Source organism: Paralichthys olivaceus, chromosome 11, assembly GCF_024713975.1.
Source record: "Paralichthys olivaceus isolate ysfri-2021 chromosome 11, ASM2471397v2, whole genome shotgun sequence".
Classification (NCBI taxonomy): Eukaryota; Metazoa; Chordata; class Actinopteri; order Pleuronectiformes; family Paralichthyidae; genus Paralichthys; species Paralichthys olivaceus.
In genome coordinates, this window is record NC_091103.1 from 19,183,384 (window position 1) to 19,205,890 (window position 22,507).

General features: G+C 42.4%; 1 protein-coding gene across 4 annotated transcripts; it reads left to right on the forward strand.

Moving 5' to 3' along the window:
- The first annotated feature begins 32 nt into the window (after window positions 1-32).
- Window positions 33-14,816, forward strand: hic1 (hypermethylated in cancer 1). 4 transcript variants are annotated; one of them, XM_020087907.2, is made up of 2 exons: window positions 33-308; window positions 6,262-14,816. In XM_020087907.2, exon 2 carries the CDS (start codon window positions 6,279-6,281, stop codon window positions 8,475-8,477), a length of 2,199 nt encoding a protein of 732 aa, XP_019943466.1. In that variant the 5' UTR covers window positions 33-308; window positions 6,262-6,278; the 3' UTR covers window positions 8,478-14,816. The 4 variants fall into 4 exon arrangements, with proteins under 4 accessions (XP_019943466.1, XP_019943467.1, XP_019943464.1 ...); XM_020087908.2 differs by having other exon boundaries at window positions 171-308; window positions 6,246-14,816; XM_020087905.2 differs by lacking the exon at window positions 33-308 and adding an exon at window positions 1,477-1,864.
- The last annotated feature ends 7,691 nt before the right edge of the window (window positions 14,817-22,507 follow it).

Genomic DNA, 22,507 nt, shown 5'->3' on the forward strand with positions numbered 1-22,507 from the left:
TGGGAGTCGCTGCCGTTGGGTGTCGCTGTGCGCGTAAAGTCTCCACTGGCAGGTTTTGGTCCGACCGGACCCAACAACTGTCTGAAGTGTCAGAGTGTCGTTAACACGTGAGAAACCCAGTGTACAGAAGAGGCTGAAGGAAGGGGAGAGGGGGGAGAGAGAGAGAGATACAGGGCCGCAAACTTACGCGGAAGAAAAGGTTTTTTTTGCGGAGGAGCCGGACGTGGAGGAAACGGCGGAGATCTCTGCTGAGGGAATGCCGAAAAGGAGAGCAGACACACGGCCAGAGCACCAGACATGAGTCCGAGGTAAGAGTGGGATCCGGCGGAGAGGCAGGGATGACATCCCCGCAGACGTGTGGTCGTGCGCAGTGTCAGAATGAGCAGCAGACTGTGGACTTCCATGATAACGAGTTTATCCTACTTTAATATGCTTTTTAATGTATATTTAGATTTGAGGCGATGCTCCTGGTGAAGCCTGTAGTGACTAAGAATGAACATCTGGATCATATTGTCATATCCGGCCTAAAGCTTATCTGATATAAACTTTGTTAGACATGTTTTATATTTAAATATCACCCCTGATCTATTAAACCATCATTTTTTATATGTAGGCTACAAGATGTTGGTGTGAAGACAGAAACAAGCTTACAATTTATAAAAGGCACATGAAATATTTAATATTAGTTTTAATATCCTTAGAAGGTGGAGAATTTATTTTAACAAAATTAGAATAATTTATTTTAATGACAGCACAGTGGACTCCGTGTTTTACGCATACAACTGCCTTCTTTTATTTCTTAGCATCAAAATATTTTGAAATTAATGCTCAAGGAAAATAAGGTTTTTTTAAGTAGGGAGGCACATTACTGAAGTTATCTAAATGCAAAAAGGCCCTTGTGTGTGAGAGGACACAGTCATCCATCCATGTCCAGGTGATGGTGCTTTACCTGAGAGACAGGGAGGTTTCAGGTTTATTTTTTATCAAACCTCCCTTTAGTTTCCACTTATCTTATTCTGGTCTTTAAGTGAAGCCAGGGGGCCTCTTAAAGCCCCTGCATGTTCTCAGAGGATTCCTGCAGGGAAGGTGGGTGACACCTTCATTTCTGATTATGAATGATTATACTTTATCTAAAACTATTACAGAACAGCTGCAGTTGAACAAGAATTTGTTTTTATCAATAACATAGAATTAATTGTCCCTGAGGCCCAAATTAAAAGTAAACATAGTGAAGTTCTGGAGGATGTTTGATTCATTTCCATCAGTAAACTCCTCTCCTCAGTTGAGTTGCAGCTGATCATAAATATGGAACATATATCTCGATGTATACACTCGCTGTCTGTCTCTTTAAGACGATGTGTTGAGAAGTTCAAGTCGGGGTCACTCGAAGTTCCTGCCCTCGATTTTACCTTTTAGTTTTATTATAGACTGACATCACACGGGGCGCTAAAACACTTAAGGCGCATAGAGGCTCCATTATCATCCCGGTGCGCGTTATTGCTCTGACTCAAAAATAGCTAAGGAAATTACTAGAAAAAAAAAAAAAACAAGAGGAAACTGATGCTGGTCTGAGCACGTATTTTTTTTTTTTTTAGGAGTGGATGAGAGAGGGAGAGGGGAGAGGAGGGGCAGAGGGAGAAAGAGGGAGGAAAGTGGGTGGGAGGACGGACCTCAGGAGCGACAAGAAATTCATATCAATTAATAATCATAAAAAAAAGCGCTGGCAGACGCGCTCGGAAAACTGGCATGGTTTTGTTGGAGGCTGGCAGTTGAAAGCTGAAACGTCAGATATGACTCCTGGAGGCTGCTGAGATGATCATTAAGGGAGACTTAGATCGGATGGCAGAGGACATCGGGCATGCAGGTAAGAGCTGCTGCTGCTGCTGGGCACATGGAGGCACCAGAGCAGAGGAGGACGCATGGCATTTAGCTTTTTATTCCTTTAACACTGCAGCGTGATGTGCAGCCAGAGAGGAAATACAGTTTTTTAATGAATCGTTAATATATGAGTAAGACACATACTTTCTATCATGCAGCCTTTATGTGTTTTTTTATTTATTCCAGTCGTATATTCTTCGCTTTTTCTTCTTTACGCATTAAATTGGAGTCAGTTGAAAACCAAAATTTCCTCTCTCTAATAATTAATTATAGACAGTTTATCTTTAAAATTCTCCAGAGTCAGAATGATGTAGTCTTATGGTGAATTTAGAGGAAATGTGGCTTTAAAGCAATTTAAAAGTATATAAAGTACAAAACAAGACAAGTCTGTTTCACGTTTCAAAATGTGTTTTTTTTTATTTTATTTGACCTTCGAGTTTAATTTTTAATTTCAGGTTAATTATAAAAAGCTAAAGGGAACAATGACTTCTGTGAAAACGGATCTTCAGCGTATTTAATAACCAGCTAACACATTTAAAAACGGAAGTTGCAGCAATAAATAAGTTGGATGTTGTAAAACAGGCCAATCACTGTGCGTAATAGCGTCACCGCTGAGTTCAGGCGAACACAGACATTAAAAGAATATTATAGAATTTTTTAGTGTGTGTTCGGAGTCACTTGTTTAATTTATGGATTTCCGAGGTTTCATGTGAGCTGCATGACGGAGCAGCTTGTGAGCGCTGCTGACAGGTCTGAAGATGCAGAGAGCTGGTATAAGAAACAGCTGTGTGGCGCACAGGCAGGGCGCACAGGACGGTGCGTCTCTGGAGGGGATCTAGGAGACACATACGCAGAGGTAGAGATCAGATGAGGCGCACAGACGCACGCACGGGGATGGATTTACTCGTGATGTGGTTTTGTTGGAGCGATAAAACGCGAAGAGCAGGGGAGAACGGATTCGAGCCGGAAAAGACGCGCACAGGGTCAGAAGACCAGATCCATGCTTCTGCCTGCGAAAAGGCGACGTGAAGCGCACAGACAAGACAGTGACAGAGGAACCAGTCCTCATGTCCATAACATCACGGCACAAAAAGTAAATGTTGTTCATAAAGTCAATATTATTGACTTTTAGTGAAGTTTGTCACTTTTAAATACTCAGGAGAAGAAATTATAAAAAAGCATGTCATGCAGTTAAAATGAATTAAAATTGAATAATCTGCTATAAAATCTAAAGGATTATAATCGATTTAAAACCCCAAACTGACAACTTGTTCAGCTGATGCTTCCAGAGAGGGGTTGATTATTATAAATGTGATTTTAACTGTAACAAAACAAGCTGCGCTTTGCTCTCCTGCAACTTTAAAGGCTTATTTTTTTTAAAATTGTGTGATTGCAGCATTTAAACATGAAACTGACTCTCTCCATCATGTTTGCTGATCTGACCAAAACTTATTCACTTATTCATCAGCCTTCGATGTAAAGAAAGCTCCAGGTCTGATATTTCATGCATGTAGGACCTCTCCAGCCTGTATTCAACTCTGGTGACTCACAGAAACAACAAAAATGAAATTAGTTGGATTGAAGTAATAAAAAACCTCCAGTCCAATATCTTTTTTTGCTAGTTTACCATGGACTCTGTGCTGCAGTGTTGCCCCATAAATTGAACATATAGGCTATGTGAACATGGTGAAATGGGCTCTAAAATAAACATGGTTGCGTGGGAATCAAATTGAAATGAGAGAAAATATAACGTGAAGATGATGTTTTAACCAGATGTCGTGAGTGTTTATGTGACTGAGGCTGGATGTAGAGTTTTGACGTTTAGACTCCGGCTTCATCCCCCAAACCACAAAAGTGACAAAACAGACAAAACTCAGGGACAATGAATATGCGGATAATGCGAATAAGTGAATGTCATTGCTGTAAACAAGCATCAGCATCATTTAAGTTTCCTCCGCTTTTTGATGGGTCATTAGAAATAAGGCTGTTGTGATAAAAACACTGTCGCCTTCTTCTCAGGCGACTCTGACTGTGTGCAACAGTAAAAATTATTAAACTTTATTATTAAACCAATGCAGGGTTCGGGTAGTGTTTACCAGAATATTTTATGTAGCAGGCTCGATTTAAAATGTCTTCTACGGCTAAATATCACTGCAATCACTGATGGCTTCCTAACAGGATGCAGTGAGCTTACACATGCACTCCAGATCGAGATTTTTAAAAACATGTTGCACTTTTTTTTTTGTCATCAAACGGTGAGGTCAGCTGATTTAAAAAGGCAAGTGGTGGGGTCACACAGGAATCAGACTGACCCCAGCAAGAGGAAAGCGATTTTATCCTGATTTTGATAGTGTGTTGATGGGGAATCCCACAGCCACCTTGTACAGTTGTTACCACAAGACTACCAAAAACAAGTTGCAGCAGATTCTAGATTCATACAAAGGCTGCTTTTTTGCATGACTCCAATAGAAAAAGAGAAATTTGCAAATGTAGATTAAAATATTTCAAACAAATCCAGATATAAAGTTGGGTTTAGTTTTCTGTTGTGCTCTTGGATGAACTGTCACATAACGGTGCATACTGTCAAGATTGTTCAGTGATTGTGTGTGTTAGTACACAACCTGTCACCACGTCCCGCTGCAGTCACCATGCAGCAACCAGTGAGCTGAACCAGCCTCAGCGCAGTAGAGACTCTGCAGAAGTTCAGCCAGTTATGGAAATGACTCGCGCTGTTCCTCGCATCACACTCGTCTCTAAACACGTTTGATCCGACCGACGTTGATATTTGTAGTTGAGTACCACTGTGGCGTAATCAAAGCCAGACAGAAACCAGAAGTGGAAACACTTTAGATGACAACAGTGGAAAATGATGAGTGTGAGTCCAACGTAAACCTGCCATACCTGCCTTCTTATTCACAGTTTTTGTTCTTTTATTTATTTTTTAAAGATAATTTTGAATAATAAAGTATAAAGTAATAAATAGCACTTCAATCATGTGTTTAGAATTGAACACAGAATATTAAATAATAATTGAATTCATATTTAAAAGATGTTCATCACTATCTGGTTGTTATACTGACAGTAACTATTCCTTTGTCACAGCAGTGATAACGTTAACTGCCTGATGCTGAACATGCATTTAAAACAAACACGCAGCTAAAACTGTCCTAATGAGCGAGAAAAATAGATGCGGGATTTCTTTTGTTCAGGATTCTCCAGAATTCCTCAGTCAGATTTAAAAAAATTAATTCATATTTCCATCTTCTTGTGCTGAGCACGTAGACTGAATGAAATAAACAAGGAGTGAATGAGCTGGTGTCAGGAAGACTGGGATCAGACAGATGACATGATATTTATTTAGTTGCTTGTTTCCCATCAGCCAGTGCAACCCCATAGGGACAGTTTAAGATGTTTAATCCCTTAAGTAAACAGATGCCACTGATTGAACAATACATTGTGTTTCATGCACGCAGCTGATGTAGTTTATTTTAAGCTGGATGGAACAGGCAGCGTTGATGTCGTAGTGTGTGCGTATGTGTGTGCGTATTAAATCCCTGGAGCTCATCTCAATGTACAGCACTGAATCATCTAAGGTTGATTTGCATCCTGTGCGCTCAGTGTTCCTTATATGACTGGACAGAGTGCGGAGCCGTGAGACCCGTCTTTTTTTGGACGTGTCCTTCCCTCACACGTTTATACCTGCTGTTCATCATATTTGTGAAACGTTCATCGCTCGCTTTATTCAAACATCTGTACATTACTCCTAGAATACTTTATCAGGAAGCCAGCAGTTGCAAAAATATATATCTGTGGTTCTCTGGCTTTACTGCTCTCTCTCTTTTGCTCGCTGCAGAGGAAGTGAATGCATACAGTTGAATTTCTGATAATGAGAAAACCACTGCAGCAGCTCACCTTCAGCAAAAGTTCACTTTCACCGAGTGGCCTGCATGTTCTTTTCCCACACATGAGTTCTGCTCCCTGCACACGTCTCATAGAGCTTAATGTATGACGTTAACATGATTTAGCAAATACTGAAGGCACTGATTATTAATTAGTAAACAAGGCTCTAAAATCAAAATAATAAAACTGTAATCATGAATTTGCATAAAAACGAATGTTTTTGCAAATTAATTCATCTTTATTAATCATCAGACCAGTCTTTTTTATTATGATGTCTTTGTCTGTCTGTATTGCTCCTGCAGATTTTGTGGTTAAACCTTTTGACACTTAAATGTTTCACATGTATGTAAATCCTAACCTTTTCATAGATTTCTTATATAAATTCAGCATTGATAATAACAGTAATGTTGGAAATGAAACATTGCTTTTGTGGAGTGAAATGCTGACTGCTGCATGATATTTTACAGATATCTCTCATTGCAGGTGGCGGACTGAAGACGATGCTGGATGCCATGGACGTTCCAAGTCATGCTAGGGATCTCCTCCTGCAGCTCAACAGCCAGCGCACCAAGGGCTTCCTGTGTGATGTTATCATTGTGGTGCAGAACGCCCTCTTCAGAGCTCACAAGAACATTTTGGCCGCCAGCAGCCTCTACTTGAAATCGTTAGTGGTCCATGACAATCTCATCAACCTCGACCACGAGATGGTGAGTCCAGGCGTGTTCAGGGTCATTCTGGACTACATCTACACAGGCCGCCTTGCTGAGGGAGACCCCACTTCTCCCACTGAACCCAATCTGGGGGCCGTCCTGGCAGCAGCTAGCTACCTTCAGCTGCTTGACTTAGTGGCGTTGTGCAAAAAGAAGATGAAAAGACATGGCAAGTACCCTCCACGCCCAGGCCCTGCATTTCTGCCCTATCCAAAGATGGGACCAAATAGCATGGGGTTAGGGAGTGGTGGCAGGTACAGAGTTTCTACTCCAGTCATTCAACCCTGCCCCCCAGGAGGAATTTTGAATAGCCATGCACCCCGGGCACCACCACTAGAGGAGCTAATTCCCCATCGATTAGCCATCCATGCTGGGGAGTTGTATGCTCCCACCTCTGCCCAGGGCTCTCAGGTGTTCCCATCCCTGCAGTCAGCTCTGCCTGCCCAACTTGGGCGTTCAGCCCATCCTGAGAGAAACTGCTCCCCCAACTATGGCCTTGATCTCTCTAAGAAAAGCCCCAACTCCCAGTCTCAGCACACACCCTCTCACTCCCATCTGGCAAACACTCACAACGATGAGGAGCGAGACGGGACTATGAGCGGCCGCACTAGTCCCATGCATGGGACGAATGGCAGGGCTTTCCCCTCTGAAAAAATGGAGTCCACCGACCAGACAAGCTCCCTCACTCCTCCACATTTTCCCCATCTCAACCAGCCTCTTGGCCCCCATCTTCCCCACCTGCACCGCTCAGGCTCCCAGGGCACAGATCGCTACCCATGCCCCCCCAGCCCTGACACCCCCACGGAAGGTGGCGAGGCAGGCAGGGAAATGGGCAACATCTACCGCTGGGTGAAACATGAGCCATATACAGCTGAAGATGAAGATGAGGATGAGGATGAGGAGGAGGGAGGTGAAAATGGAGACCAGCATCACAACCACCACAAGGTTGGGGAGGAGAGTGAAGGAGCAGATGACAAGAGCGGGTCTGGGACAGAGGAGACAGGGAGCAGTGAAGGCCGCCCCTCCCCTACGGGACCAATGGGGAGGTTCCACATGCCGTATGAGCCAGAGAGCTTCGGGGACAATCTGTATGTCTGCATTCCCTGTGACAAAGGCTTCCCGAGCTCAGAGCAGCTAAATGCACACGTGGAGACACACACAGAAGAGGAGCTGTACGGCAACTCTGGTGGGGAGATGGGAAACAGCAATAACAGCAGCACCAAAAACGCCAGCAGTAATACAAACGGCTACGGGAGCCTAAACAGCAGCAACAGCTTAAACAGTCTGTCCCATCTGGAGACTAAGTCGAGACAGGGGCTGAATTCAGGGGGCCTCGGGGAGATGATCCGACCCTACCGCTGTTCCAACTGCGAAAAGTCCTACAAAGATCCAGCCACTCTGCGGCAGCACGAGAAGACCCACTGGCTGACGCGGCCTTACCCTTGCAGCATCTGTGGCAAGAAGTTCACGCAGCGTGGTACCATGACGCGCCACATGCGTAGCCACCTGGGCCTTAAACCTTTTGCCTGCGACTCCTGTGGCATGCGATTCACCCGCCAGTATCGCCTCACTGAGCACATGCGCATCCACTCTGGGGAAAAGCCCTACGAATGTCAGGTGTGTGGGGGAAAGTTCGCCCAGCAGCGCAACCTCATCAGCCACATGAAGATGCACAGCAGCGGAGGGAGTGCGGGGGGCCTGACTGCAGATCTGAAACTGAAGCTTGACTTTGCAGAGGGCATCTATCCTCTGAGTAAATACACAGCAGAGCACCTTGGGCTGAAGCAGGAGAAGGCCAATGAACTTCACATCCAAGCTCAGCAGCTGGTGGCGGACGGAAAGGCCTTGGAGAGCCTCTACCCGCTGTCCAAACTGGCCGCAGAGCACCTGGGCCTCACCCACGACAAGATGGATGTCCTGGGACAACCCCTGCCTGCTCTCCCACAGGCCCTAGAAGCCCGCACCATTGACCGCTACTCACCCAGCTAAGACATGTGACCTGTCGCCAATAGGTCTGTGTGCACACACAACTTGCAGTATTCTAAAGCCATTCACCTCAATATCCTCCTCTGCACCTCAGACTCAGGCCAAAAGAAACTGGTCTGCTAATGCACACCAAAACGTTTAGACTGTCAGTGCCTTTCTATGCATCTAATGTATCTTAAAGTCCTCCTTCATAAAGGAAGTCTGTGCTATTCCATGACCAAGAGACACTCACTCAAAGAAGTACAGTATTTATGTACAGCGTATATGCAAACAAACATTTCTTTTTTTTATTTCAGCCATTGAGCCAAAGTTACAAATTGAAAACCAAAATGAAATTGTTTTATTTATTTTTGTACCATGATGAAATCCAAAGAGAAACTGTTGCAAGGAAACATTGCAATCACACCCTAAACCTGTGTACTATTGATTATTCATCTGTGTACAAGAAATGAAAAAAAGCACATATGGACAAGATTCAGGGTTTGTGTCCAGACCTGAGCGGAACTTTTATCAAATGAATAAACCAGCTCTCCTGGACTTTAAAGTAATGGGAGGATATATATTTTTCTTCTTGTTTTTTTTCCTTTTCTGTTTTTCGGGTACTGGACAATTTATGTATCTGACCCTCCAGCTTCTCCCCACCATCTTCCTGCATCCCAAGGAAATAACTCAACAATAAGAGCAATCGCTTCAGCATTTTCAGTAAAGTCTCCTCTGCTCTATTTTGACCACATTTTTTTAAAGTAACCCACTTCCCTTGATATTTGTGTGTAAAGGCTCGAGCTATGTGACAGCAGCGGTAGCTTAAGCAGCCATAAACTCAGAGCGTAACCCTCCTCGAGCTAAAACTTTCTTTGCATTTTGACTGACTTCCCACAGCTCTCACTTGTTATTGCGATGCAGCAAGCACGGCCCTGTGATCTCATAGCTGGGACATGATTGCAAATACCCAACTGATGACACACTAATCCCTGCATCTCATGGTGTAGACGACGCATGGGTGTTGCCTCTGACATTGTGTAATATTTGCAGTTACGGATGCAGCTGAGGCTAGGATTGGGTCAAGAGTTAATGACACAGAGCTCTGTCAAGAGCAATTACTCCACTTGCAGCAGCGTGATGATTAATGGTGGAGCGGCAGTAGTCAAATGCCGGGTTGGACGCCGCTCTGATCCACTGTCCGACCTCACATCTGACCTCCCTCCCCTGTAGTCTTCTGTCCTGCTACTGTTGACAGGCCAAAGTCAATGCTGTTCCCAGCCCTTGCCTTTAAAAGTGCTCCACACGACACACACACACACACACACAGAGTGAGCTGCTAATCTGTCAGTCAAATGAAAATAAGAAGGGGGTTTGTGTGTCTTCCCTGGAAGCCGACGGGTGAACAGCACTCCCCAGCTGCCGTGGCTCAGTAATCCCTGTGAAATCTCACTTTCTCCTGGACAATTCGCACTGCTCGCCAGCATGATGTCCCATTTCATGCCTGCCATCTTACCCCTCTGATCCACTTATTAACATCACATCCCAGCTTAGCAAGTGTCCCCCCCCCTCAGCCTCGCCTCCGTTTTTTTTCTTTCCCCCTGCGCTGGTATCAAACGTGGAAACAAAGAATGACATATTTCTGTGTTGGCGGACCAGCGGCTCCTCCAGCTTGACAACAAAAGAGCACTTAAAGGTTGCGGGGTTGAAGGCACATTCTTGTCTTTGAATGTTTATTCCAAAGAACAGGCTGCCCTTTTGTCTATTTTTTATTCTAACACTTTTACTGGTCCTTAGATTAAAATTGTCTGACCACTATAGTGCCAACGCCAACCTCAGTGGGTGAATGTGAAGACTAAAGCCATAAATACACTGTGATAGACGTAGTGAATCTTAAAGGCTTAAAAAAATCACAGACGATGTGCCTGACATTTTGGGATTGTTTTTTTTAATGTTACAATAATTTAAGGGCTTCTTCTTCTGTAGCATATGATCATATCAAACACGTTGTTTCCTGTCACTTACTTTTCTTTACTTCATTTTGAAAGCAGCGCATGTGAAACTGGTGCTTACCTCAGGACTGAACCCAGCATGGGGAAAATGCTAAACTTTAGTAAACCCTCAGATAACAACATCATCACACACACACACACACACACACACACACACACACACACACACACACACACACACACACACACACACACACACACACACACACACTTTTTTTATTTTCTAATTTACAGGCAGTGGTCCTGTGTTAAACCTGTGGTTATTTCTGTGTTTATACATTTCTTGTTACAGTTTAATGGTGGAGAGATAACATGTGATATTAACATTTTTGTTGTTATTTTTACTATGCGGTATACATTTTCTATTGTGTTGTCCTCGAAGAGGCTTGTGTCGGTCTGACCAATTCCATTGTTATAACATAAGGCAAAGACATCTTGGTAGTATCTTAACTGGCTGTTTGTGAATTTCTGAACCACATGTTAGTGAGCGTGATGCCATTTTGTTGTTTTTTTCAATTCTAACCACACGTACAGTTAAAATCTAGGTGACGAGTATAGAGCTTTGAAATTTCTGTTTGCCCACAAAACACGATGCAGCTCTCTAAACAGACAAGCAGTGGCTTTTTCTGGGTGAGTCTGAAAACGACTCAAATTGTTTGACCTTGTTTCTCCAGAGGTTAGTGAACTTTTGATGAGAGTCAGGCTGAGGCCGCACATGCACACAAACACACAGGAAGCCTGCTTGTTTTCCTTGATACTTCAAGTTTTGGTTTGAAGAAAAAAAAAAGAAAGAATAACTTCAAATCAAACATTATTAACAGTAGCAACTCAGTCCACAAACATGCATACGTGTTAAAAACGTAGCAACGGGCGGATGTCAGTCGTGGGAATTTCTCACTCCCTCTCATTCAGGAGTTTAAATGAAAATCTGTCTCCTCCTTACACCCTTAAAATAACATGAATTGTTTCCACTGTCACTTCAAATCTGTGCAGGAGGGAAGAGCAAGATAATGGCTGAACGGTTCTGTAGGATGTGCACTCTTTGCCACTTGTTTAATTGTGTCAATGTGTACGACAGATGGACGGACGGGGGAAGGTGGTGTGTCCAGAGCAAGGGGAAGCGTTTTCTTGTCTGTTTGTGTGTCCCTATGCTATTTAAGCATATAAGCGGCTGTTAATGCATGTCCTGGGAATAGGGTTGGTGTGAAGGAGAAGAGCTGAGGAGCAGGAAGTGAACTTTTGGCTGGTGCGCTGCGTCGAGCAGGATGTGCCGTGTGTTTCTGCTCAGAGGCAGATAGAGGGACGGAGAATGGGGAGGGAGAGGAGCAGGGCGAGCGCAGCAGGGTGGACATGAGCCATTGTCTCAGTATGAAAGCCTGGTCGTACTTCTGAAACCCTCCATTCAGAAAACAAGTAGACTGTATCTTCTCTTTTCCTTCCCCTCTCTGCTCTCTGGGAATAAACCTCTGCTCAGTATCACAGTGATACAACATCGTGGCCTTTCAAGCGCTGCACAGTGAGGAAGCCATTCAGACATTTTGTTACAATTTGAGGATGTTGTGGATTAATTTTTCTGGCATCCCTTTGGTCACAGGAATTCATCACAGTGTTTTCCCCATAAAAAAGTGGGACTGAGCTGATCAATATGAGCGTCATAGAAACTGTATTGTACATCATAATTTAAAATAAAAACCAGCTCTGTGGTTGATTAAGTCTGTAAAATTAGAAGAGTCTTGTTTTAATTTACTGGTGTAGCCACTCACCCCATGGGGATTTAGTGCCATATGCCTTTTCTGAATGTTATTTATACGACATGTCAACTCAGAAAACCTCTGGTTCCCGAAAGTGGTTTGGATGAAGATGTTTGAAAGTAATAAATTTAGGCGTTTAAAACAGTTAGTTACATTAATTACCACAATGAAAACGAATGAACGCAATAAAATAAATAAATGAGTGGTGTAAAACAAGCCACCAACCTTGAGATGTTAGTTTACCTTTTTTATTTTATTCTATCAAATCAAGTCCATTTCTTTCTGAAATAGCAGCCGTCCCCTTTTATAACACCAACATGATAGAATTAAAAAGCATCTGGACGAGGCCAGTGTAAACCAAAAAAGAGGTTTGGAATGACACCACAAAAAAAGTAAAAATTCAAAGTATGCATCTAAGTTTTCCACCAGCGGCAGCAGGCCGAGGTCACCTATGTGTAGAGTCCTGATCTGCAATCATGCTGTTTGACATTTATTGTGTTTCACGCTGTGTGCCAGAAAGACTGAAGCACTTAGCAGACATCGCAGATGCTCAAAACAAAACTCCCTGATCATCTTTGTAGTTTCCAGGGGACGCATTGTGGCGTGAGGCCTCTGACCGAAGTTGCCTTGTTATGAAAGCCATCGTCTGTGTGGTTGATCATGAGAGCACAGCGCAGATGTGCCACTACTGTCCAATGTAATATTTCTATTTATGAGCTACAGCCAAAAATTATTAATATTCAAGTCATATTTTGGCTGTGAAACCAAAAACTTAGGTCAAAAATACAAGTGTGCCTTTGGTGTAAGAAGCATTAAGTGACTTTGCAATAACTTGTATAAGTGCATGCATGTGTGTGTACATGCATGTGTGTGTGTGTGTGTGTGTGTGTGTGCACCTGCCCATCTACATGTCTGAGCGTCTTTCCCACAGTGCAGCAGGGTGAAGTACGATGGAGAGATTTGACACTTTCGGAGTCTTTATTACAAGCAGCTGCTTTAGATTTATTTCCCTGAACTGCACTTTTCTGGAAAAATCATTGTATTGTGATTTTTTATTACTCTTACGATCCCCTAGAAGTCCCACAATTGCCTTTTCCTCTGGCACTCTGCTTCCTTCACTTTCCTCTTCTTCCTCCCTCCAGTGCAGAGCTCGGCCACGTTCGCTCACTGCCCTTGTTCCCTCAATGCGCAGCCTTCCGCCTCACCTCTCTCTGTCCCCTCTCTCCTCTTACACTCGACTCCAACCGCTGACCCACAGCGCCCACCGCCTCCCCCCTTCCCTCCCATGATCCACTTACTTCCAGCTGTTTTTCATGCTGAAGAAGACAGTTGTCTAAATGTTTACGTGAAGAGCTACTTTCTTTTTCTTTAGGCCCTGATCAATTTCCAACATTAACTTTGTGGCATGTGTTAAAATACAGCAGATGATGAGCCAAATCTAAAAGTCTGACATCGTTATTGTATTCTGATCCTGGGGCCAAGAAACGGCTTACAAAGGGGAGATTAAAGACAGCATATCATTGTAGAGGAAATGCAGAATAATGTGAGGGGAAATGTTCGGGGGAAAATATGCTCAGAAAGATGCCAGTAAAGTAAACATGTATGAAATTGCACAATTGAGCCGGGCCTCGGCTGCGCCAGCCAAGTCATGCGCTGAGATGGAGGGAACAAGTGAGGGAGAAGGGTGGAGAGAGGTAAATAAGCAGTAACAGAGAGAATAGCTTGTGCTCTATGGTCATAATCTTCAGTAAATAACAAAGAAAAACTGGTGACGTTGTGTTTCTTCACCTCTTTTGTTTTAACCTCGTTCTTGAGCTTACTCTAATTATCCCCCTCCTCTTTTTTTAGGAAATTATCTTGAAAGGAAAGTTTTTATTTCCTTTTCATTGTTCATTTCTGCAGGTCATTGCCAAGGTTTTTTTTTACGTTCATGTCAGCATGCCCCCTGAGATGTCATCCTCTTCCCAGACCTAACAATTATCACCCAATCAGCATGACCCACAGTGGGCTCTTTGTAGTCCAGTATAGGGGAAGGGGGCTCTGGCTGCTCATGTCCTCCTCCTGCATCTGTTCAGCCTGCATCTCTGTGTCTGTCTCTACCATAGACACACACACACACACACACACACACACACACACACACACACACACACACCCACACACACACACACACACACACACACACACAGACGATTTTATAGTTCATAGTCTACAATTTCTGCTCCAGCAGTTTAAGTCCTAAAGAAAAAAACAAAGAGCAAGACAAAGGACAAACCATGCAGGAGTTTGGAAGAGTGAAAGTTGTCAGGGAGAAGATTTGATTGTACACACACACACACACACACACACACACAGCTGGATGGCAGACTTCTGCTTCAGATTAGGTCAGATTTAATTAGGTTGCCCTGCTCCGTTTGGACTGTCGCTTCTTGTAGAAAAACCCATTATTAAAGAGAAGGCGATCCCGCTGACGGCTTCCACCCAAAACACACCGAAACCTGTGCCAAAATAGAGCCTCAGGGTCCACACACACACACACACACACACACACACACACACACACACACACACACACACACACACACACACACACACACACACACACACACACACACAAAAGCATTGATTCTGGTTTTGGAAAAAGGTTATGTGAAGAAATGATGGATTATGATCTAAGGAAGATCACTGTGACGTTTTGAGGTGGTTTTACTCTACGACTGATTGTGGTTCAAGGAAGTTCAGCAGTAACACAGACCGCCACGCAGACAGTGGTAGCTACAGATAGATGGAAAAAAACACATACATCACAAATTTACAGTGGAAATGAGATTTTCAGTGGAAGACAGGATCGTATTTCAGCAGGCACAAGGCAGATGTACGTGAAACATGATAAATGTCCAGTGTTTCGTTTTGTGGTTTTACAACAGTTTATACCGTGAAAACAATTAAAAGCAATACATTAAACCAAACAGTATTTTTTTGTTTAAATTTTTTGCCTTCATGTCAATATTGATTTTACTTTGCTTTAGTGAAATGAATGTATTTATTGCATGTCTAAATGTTTTATAGTTAATTTTCTCGTGTAAATTTCAATTGTGGGTTTTTATGATAATTTCATTTAATTATGGTGTCTTGATAAAATCATGTTGATAAGGCTTTTATTTTTTTTAAAAGCCAATGTGAAAAAAAATGTCATGTTTTTTTTGTTTGTTACTATACTCAAAATCAACTTGGCAATAAAGTGAATTGCATAATGGATTCATAATGAATAATCATTTCATTAATTTGTGTTTTTTTGCATGTCCAAGTTAAATTCAAATAATAATACATAAATATAAATTAAAATTATGCACAACTTTCCATTCCAACATTTATTTTTTAGATATAATTAAAATGTTTTACTGTTGTTAATGTTTTGAATTTACACTCATTTTATCCCATTTTAAATATTCTGTGCAAAAACTCAAGCAGCAACAAATTGTGTTTTTGACACATTTATTGTGCGTGACGTGGGTTTCATATTAAAAGAAAAATATTAGACAAAAGACCGCGATCGGGACCATTTCACAGCGAAGACGACCACAAAAATGAACAAACTCTGTTCATTTTCCTACAATACGTTCGCCTTCGAGTCCATATTCCCCCATATGGAGACATGTGAGTGCCTCATTTAAGACAGAGAATTTCAAATGAATCTCATACATCACACACAGTCCACATGCAACAATGAACAGATCCATTACTCTGTCAGCAGGAGCAAAACCAGCCAGGCAGGCACACACGCTCACATCCTTTTCCACTGTGTGAAAATCACCTTATTATCACCAGCACGTAAGAAATCATATAGTGCCTTCCAGATGTTTGATATGAATCAAGCAACGTGCCACAAATTACATCTCGACATTAAACACATTAGCATTTTTTCTCTCAGGTGCTGCAAATCATCAGCATTCATGAAGTCAAGGTGCTTCCTGCGTGATGGCGTCCACCAGGTGTAAATGAAAGATGCCGTCCGCTCGACGCTGTTTGAACAGTAGGGGGAAAACAAAAGGAACAGCAGGAGAATTACAACACGTCTCAGTTAATTCTTTTCCTGAAGCTGGAACGCAGGCTCAGCTTTCTGTCAGTTTCAGGAAAATTCCAGTTCCTTACAATGTGGGTGTTATTTTCATCCATATGTTTGACAAAAAGTCCACTTACTAGCTTCCAGAACTTTCAAGCAAATAGTTGAGGATCCTTACTATCGGTTAGGAGGATTCTGTACTCACCAAGTTTATCCCTGAGGTCTGAGCTGGTGCACAAACATTCAGATTATCAGACAGCTTAGAGACAAACTAAGGGTTTAGCAAGATAATCTATGTAAATCACCTTATTTGAGTCGCAATTGAGATCAAAAAAGGCATTCGTTGTGGGTGGTTTCTGGTAAAAGTGTGACAAACAATATAAACCAGGAAGTTCAATTTAATAAACAAATCTTTCAGTTTCAAAAGATGCAGAAGTTCTGCAAAGTTGTTTATAATGCTAGAGACAGGACAATTATAGGGACAGGATTTCTCAACCCTGGAAAGACTATAATTAATCTTTACATACAGTATTTGTGATGTATTTGACTTGTTAATGTGCTGCAAGATTAGCCATGGACTGTTTTGTTTTTTACCAACTTTTGAATTTTGAGCAGGAGTCAGTCTAAAACAGGCAGGTGGTAATAATCCTGAACTACACCGAAAGAACCCTTCATGTGTATTGGTAATAAAGTGAGTACATTAGATCTGAAATTAATAGAAGATAATTTATAAAACTGATATGTATGTCAAAACACTTCCTTGTTTTCTCTTTTCAAAATAAGTTTGACTGTCCTGGGAGTTTGTTTGAGATCCATCTAATTGTAGTACCAGACCCAAAATGTTCCTTTTCGTGTTTTTATTTCAGGGGCAGTTGTCAGAAACGTTGTGCCCACTGCTCACACTGAGAAACCAGAAGACTAGTGGCGGCAGGCCAGTGCAAGCCTGCCCGTTTGCCTCTCTGCCACTCTGAGGTGCTGCAGATTAAATGACAAAGGTCTGAGGTGTCTGGTGTCAGGCAGTGGGTGCCCTCATTCAGCCTGGTAATGTCTCACTGAGCCTCCTGTGAGAAAAACTGTGCAGCTTTTCCCCCTCACAAAAGATGCCAGTCACATTTAAGCATTCGTAAGTGTGAGTGGAAGTGTCTGTCTCCGTCAGAAAACACTTCAGGATGTTTTCCCTCCTTAGTGAGCATGCTGGAATAGTCTCCGGTGCTTTTACACCCAGGATGTGAATAATCAGGTCATATGTGCAGAGACGAGGTAGATCGAGTGGATCGTGGATTGTTTGTGTAACCTGGGGCTTCAGATGTGGAGTAGATGGGAGTGAGAAGGTCGAAGGTGAGTCGGTACAGGGCCGAGATTAGGAAGTGTGTGTTTCATTTGCATCTGTGCGTGAAAACTCACAAGTGTATCACTGTCATTAAAGGGAAATTACAACATAAATCAGCTCTGCGTTCATGTTTGCACTTTTGGGACTTCTCTTAAATTCCAAGAATCAAAGAGAAGATTTCCGGACTTTCCTGCAGCAGCTTTCAATATCATGACATCATTGTAAAACTGTACGCCAGGTTGCTTGAGAACTCGGTGTCGGTGGGATCACTCAACCACGACCAAGTAACTGAGATGTGGCAGGAAGGTCTACGATATCTGCGTTTCTCCTCTATTAAGATTAATTCTTTAAACAACAACTGATGCTCTCTAAACTCACATAAACACACTTCTGTCAGTCACACCTCAGTCAAACCCATGCAAAATAGTTCAGTTCATTGTCAATGCAATAAAAAATGTGAAGACAGCTGGATTTTAAAGTTTAAAACCGACACGCTCTTCTCATTTTTTTGCTTTACTGCATTGCTCCAGAAACAAAACTACACAGGAGAAGAAATATTAGGCTTGTAAAGTCCAAAAAGCAAGAACAAACTAATGGGGAGGCAGCGTTCAACACACACAACAGACTTTAAACACTAAATGCATTCTAATATTTATCACAGATGCAAATGAGCTGTGTTTTGTGTCACTGTAGCACATGGCTTTCATTATGTTTCTGACTCAGGAGACAGTGACGGTGCAGGTTAATTTCAGTAACCTCTGTTTGTACAATAATGTGGGCAATTAAAGCTTCATCCATGTGTTTTACAGTGTTAATAACTTCCTGATGAACGCTTTGAAGAGCGCAACTCAATCTGCTGCTGGTTAGTTTGGCTTGTGCCTCACAGGTTCACTGTGTTTATTATGAGTAACACAATAGCTGTTACCTGCAGCCCCAGCCAGTAATACGAGGTATGAACAGATGGACTATTGACCAGCACTTGACCTGTCCAAAGCTTTTTGTCTTGGATGAATGTGAGAAGGTGGAGATGATGCAACAGGTCAGAGAATGAGGAGAATCCACATACAGAGCCCCATAAAGGAAGTGTTTGCATCCTGCACACTATGAACAACTAAATGGGAGAAAAAAACAGATAAAGAAGAGACCATGAAGTTCAAATGTAGTTTTTGAGAGACATAGAGACAAAGAGAGAGAGACACAGAGGCATCAGTTCTCTTAAAGGCCAACATCTTGACCTTTACGTGTTGTGTCTCAGGCCATGTTTTACCATCTCCCTCCTCCTCCTCCTCCTCCTCTTCTCCTCCACTTCTCTCTGCTTGTCTATCCCACCCCTGCTACATTTCACTGCTTGGACTCCCACTGAATGGAAAACAGCTGGGTCGGGGATTGCCCAGAGCACATTATGCCCGATTCTTCAATGAATTCCCATCTACCTCTCCCCTCTCCTCCTCCTCCTCTGTCCAGTGCGCTCCCCTGCTCCCTGTCCTCATTTAAGGTGGGGCCGCGCAGCTGAAACAAAAGAAAAACAGCATGAGAACATGTTTCTCATCCACATATGGTACTCTCTCCCTCTCCTCCTTTCTGTGAATTCGTTTCCCAACCCTACTCCCTGGTGATTCTCTGGTGTTATGGCTGGTTCTGCTTTTGACAAGTTGAAAAACGCGGAGATATAATGCAGCTGAACCGCGCGGCCAAGTATGCATATAGTTAAGTAACATGTCAGTTATTACTTTGTCCTGATACCCAACCTATTTCACCTGCTGCGGTGGACAGGGGCCAGTGTGAGGACAAAAACAGCCATAAAAAGTGTGCTCCAGCTCTGCACAGAAAACAGACGACACATGTTGAAGCATGTGGTTCCAAGGTCCAAAGATTAAATCTGCTGTGGAAGAGTGTGAGTGGACCTAAAGGGTTTTGTTTAAATTTAAACTGCCATTTCTAAGGTGTGGAATGAACCTCAGTGTTTAAATACAACTTGAGCCTCCAGAGCTCTTGAATCACTTTAATTCAAAAACTAATTCTGGTGTTAATAGGAAAGGATATCACCTTCCAGAAATATCATGAGAGAAAAATGTCAATGACAAAGCCAACAGGCATGGATATGATTGACTTTTAATGATATTGGAAGGACAGATTGTTTAAAATGATGAGCTTACACCACTAAACAATGTTCCTCTATATAGGCTACAGAGAAAAATGATTAAATCAATATGCCACATATACAGATTATTCAGCAACCCCTTCAAAAATCACAGTTCACTCTTAAGTTTATCACATTCTTGCACATGTAGAAAATGAAAATAAAGTTGTGCAAAACTTAAATTGACTAGAATAAACTAGAAAACGAAACCTCTTACAAATTATGATTTGAATCAAAGTTTATAGTTTTGGCCACAAAGACCAAAACTCTCAGCTGAAAGTCACAATGAAAGTATGTAGAGCTGAAGGAAACAGGAGACTTGTTAGTGATAATTATTACAAACTGATTAAATTAGTTATTATAATAATTGGCATCTTTACTCCTTTACTTTCCTTACTTGGTTTAGTATGACCAGTAGTTCACTGTGGCTGTTGTAATCAAGATGCTGCTGCTGTCATAACTGATGTCATTTCATTTCATGCCTCCCTCTCCCTGTTACTGTAACACTTGGGTTTAATCACAAACAGTTAAAGGTCCAGTGTGTAAGATTTAGGTGAAAGGGAACTATTGGCAGAAATGTAATCCTCATGATCCTCATCATGTTTTCACTAATTCATTTAATCTAAATTGTATGAATTGTAGTTTTCTTTACCCCAGAAAAGGCCCTTTATATTTAAATACTTTATACTTACATCGAGGGGACCCTCTCTACATTAGTCCAGACTGGACAAACTAAACATGTTTGAGTTTTTATGACAACTGAAGCTACCACAGGTTCTTTTTTATTTTTGGAAGGGGAGGGTGAGGTGAGGGGTGTTCAGCTGCAACATGTATTTTCAACACTAGATATCACAAAATTCCACACACTGTACCTTTAAGGCAACTGACTCGAGAATCTTAGGAAATGAAGGAAAATTCATTGTGTCATCATTTGGTCTGGTCATTGCCACTTGTTGTGACAATGGCCACTGTTTCTCTTCAAGAAGAAATGAGGTTAGAGACTTCCACTTTATCACGTTCAATAAAAAAATAAAGGTAAGGTGAATATAGAAGAAGAGGGCTTCATACTAGGGGGAGTACTGGTGGCCAACACTCAGAAGAATTGTAAAAATATGTGTTATTGGCTTAATTTGATCATAAAGCTAAGCTGAAGTGAAGTTCTCTGCGAAGCCTAACCTGAGTAAGGTGGAGGACTACGATGGCAGTTGATGGTTTGTTTGTGTGACAAAGATAAAAACGCACGTCGAAGCGAGCTGAAGATGGTGTGAGAAACAGAGCAGGGTCAAGGGAAGTACAAGGAGGAAGTATTGCTTCAGCTGCTGAGGGGCCTGGGTGACAAATTGGGTGTATATTGTGGGCAATGCGTGTGTTTATGTATCTATGCCAGTGCAATTTCCTGCCTGTAGATTGACTAACATGTGGGCACCTGCCCTGACAAATCCACCCATCCTGTTTCTCTCTGTTCACACAATGCGTTCGCTATTTCTGCTGCTGCTCACGCTTTGCAAAAGCATGCAAATAAAAATCGAAGAAACATAGAAGTGTAAAAGCTGAGCAGCCTTTTGTGTATTGGGATCAGGAGGAGCTGACCCTGAGTATGATTTAAACCTTCCAGAAAGTTGCATTTCATACCAGCTCACGTGGTGATAACAGAAACTAGAATAAAAAGTTCATGAATTAGTCATTCGCAGGTGCTGGAGGCAGCAGTGAGAAGCATACATGTAAACCAAACAGGGACTTCACATCATAAATTTTGCATGGAGGAGTGCAGCGGCCAGACAAGCCCGGACAAAGCTGCTTGGCCTTGGGGGAAAGGGGTTGATGGCTAGCCTGGCTGGGTGACACATACACACACACACACACACACACACACACGCACACACACATATTAATGCAGGCCGCTTAAACTTTGGAGTTAATAATGAGATCTTTATCTATTAGGGGAAAAGAAGAGAGAGCCTTTATACTGCAGGCCTGGAGGGGAAAAGTTGAACAAACTAATGAGCTGGCTTGCAAACAATTGCAGTTTAGAAGGTGATTGACCGAGTGTGTGTGTGCGTGTGTTACTGTGAGAGACACATACTGTACAGGGTATGTGTGTGTTAGCTGTTAGAAGTTGTGTGACCTTTAATTTAGTGAGAGTGATCTCATGTGTATGTGTCTGTTGGCAGTGTGATGACTGGAGGTGAGACCGCCAGATCTGTTACTGCAACTTTGATGCCATTGTGTTTGGTGACGCAAAGACTGAGCCTGTTTTTAAATATATATAATGTGTGTGTGTGTGTGTGTTTGTGAATTTACTTCTGTCACAGAACAGAAAGTCATTGAGCTGTTAAGAACAGGGTGTACATTACCTTCTCAGTCTGGAGTTACACACTTAAAAGCAGTCCATTAGTATTCTGTTCAGTTTGACAAGAGTAATAAATTACTAAGTGCTTCATCACTTTCACTTTCAGTGTGTGTGTGTGTGTGTGTGTGTGTGCCTGTTTGTGGTGCCGATCCTAAAAGGTGAGAAGACGGGTGTTGTTCTTCTATGTCGGTGCATCTCTGTCTCTCTTTCCTAAGATCAAAAGTTTCAAATATCTTTTTTTTGTGATTGATCCTCAAAACAAACACAAAACGTGAAGCTGAGTGCTTCGCTCATTAATTGTCAAGTTGGTGGTTTAATCTGCGGCTCACTCTCTCCGCATGACGGTAATATCCTTGAGCAACATGCTGAACCGCAAATTGCTTCCCATGTGGGTGATAAAAGTAGGCT

Coding starts and splice junctions, on each gene's coding strand:
- hic1 (XM_020087905.2), top strand. CDS start 1,813: ATGATCATTAAGGGAGACTTAGATCGGATGGCAGAGGACATCGGGCAT. Junction 1,865..6,261: donor AGAGGACATCGGGCATGCAG/GTAAGAGCTGCT, acceptor CTCTCATTGCAG/GTGGCGGACTGAAGACGATG.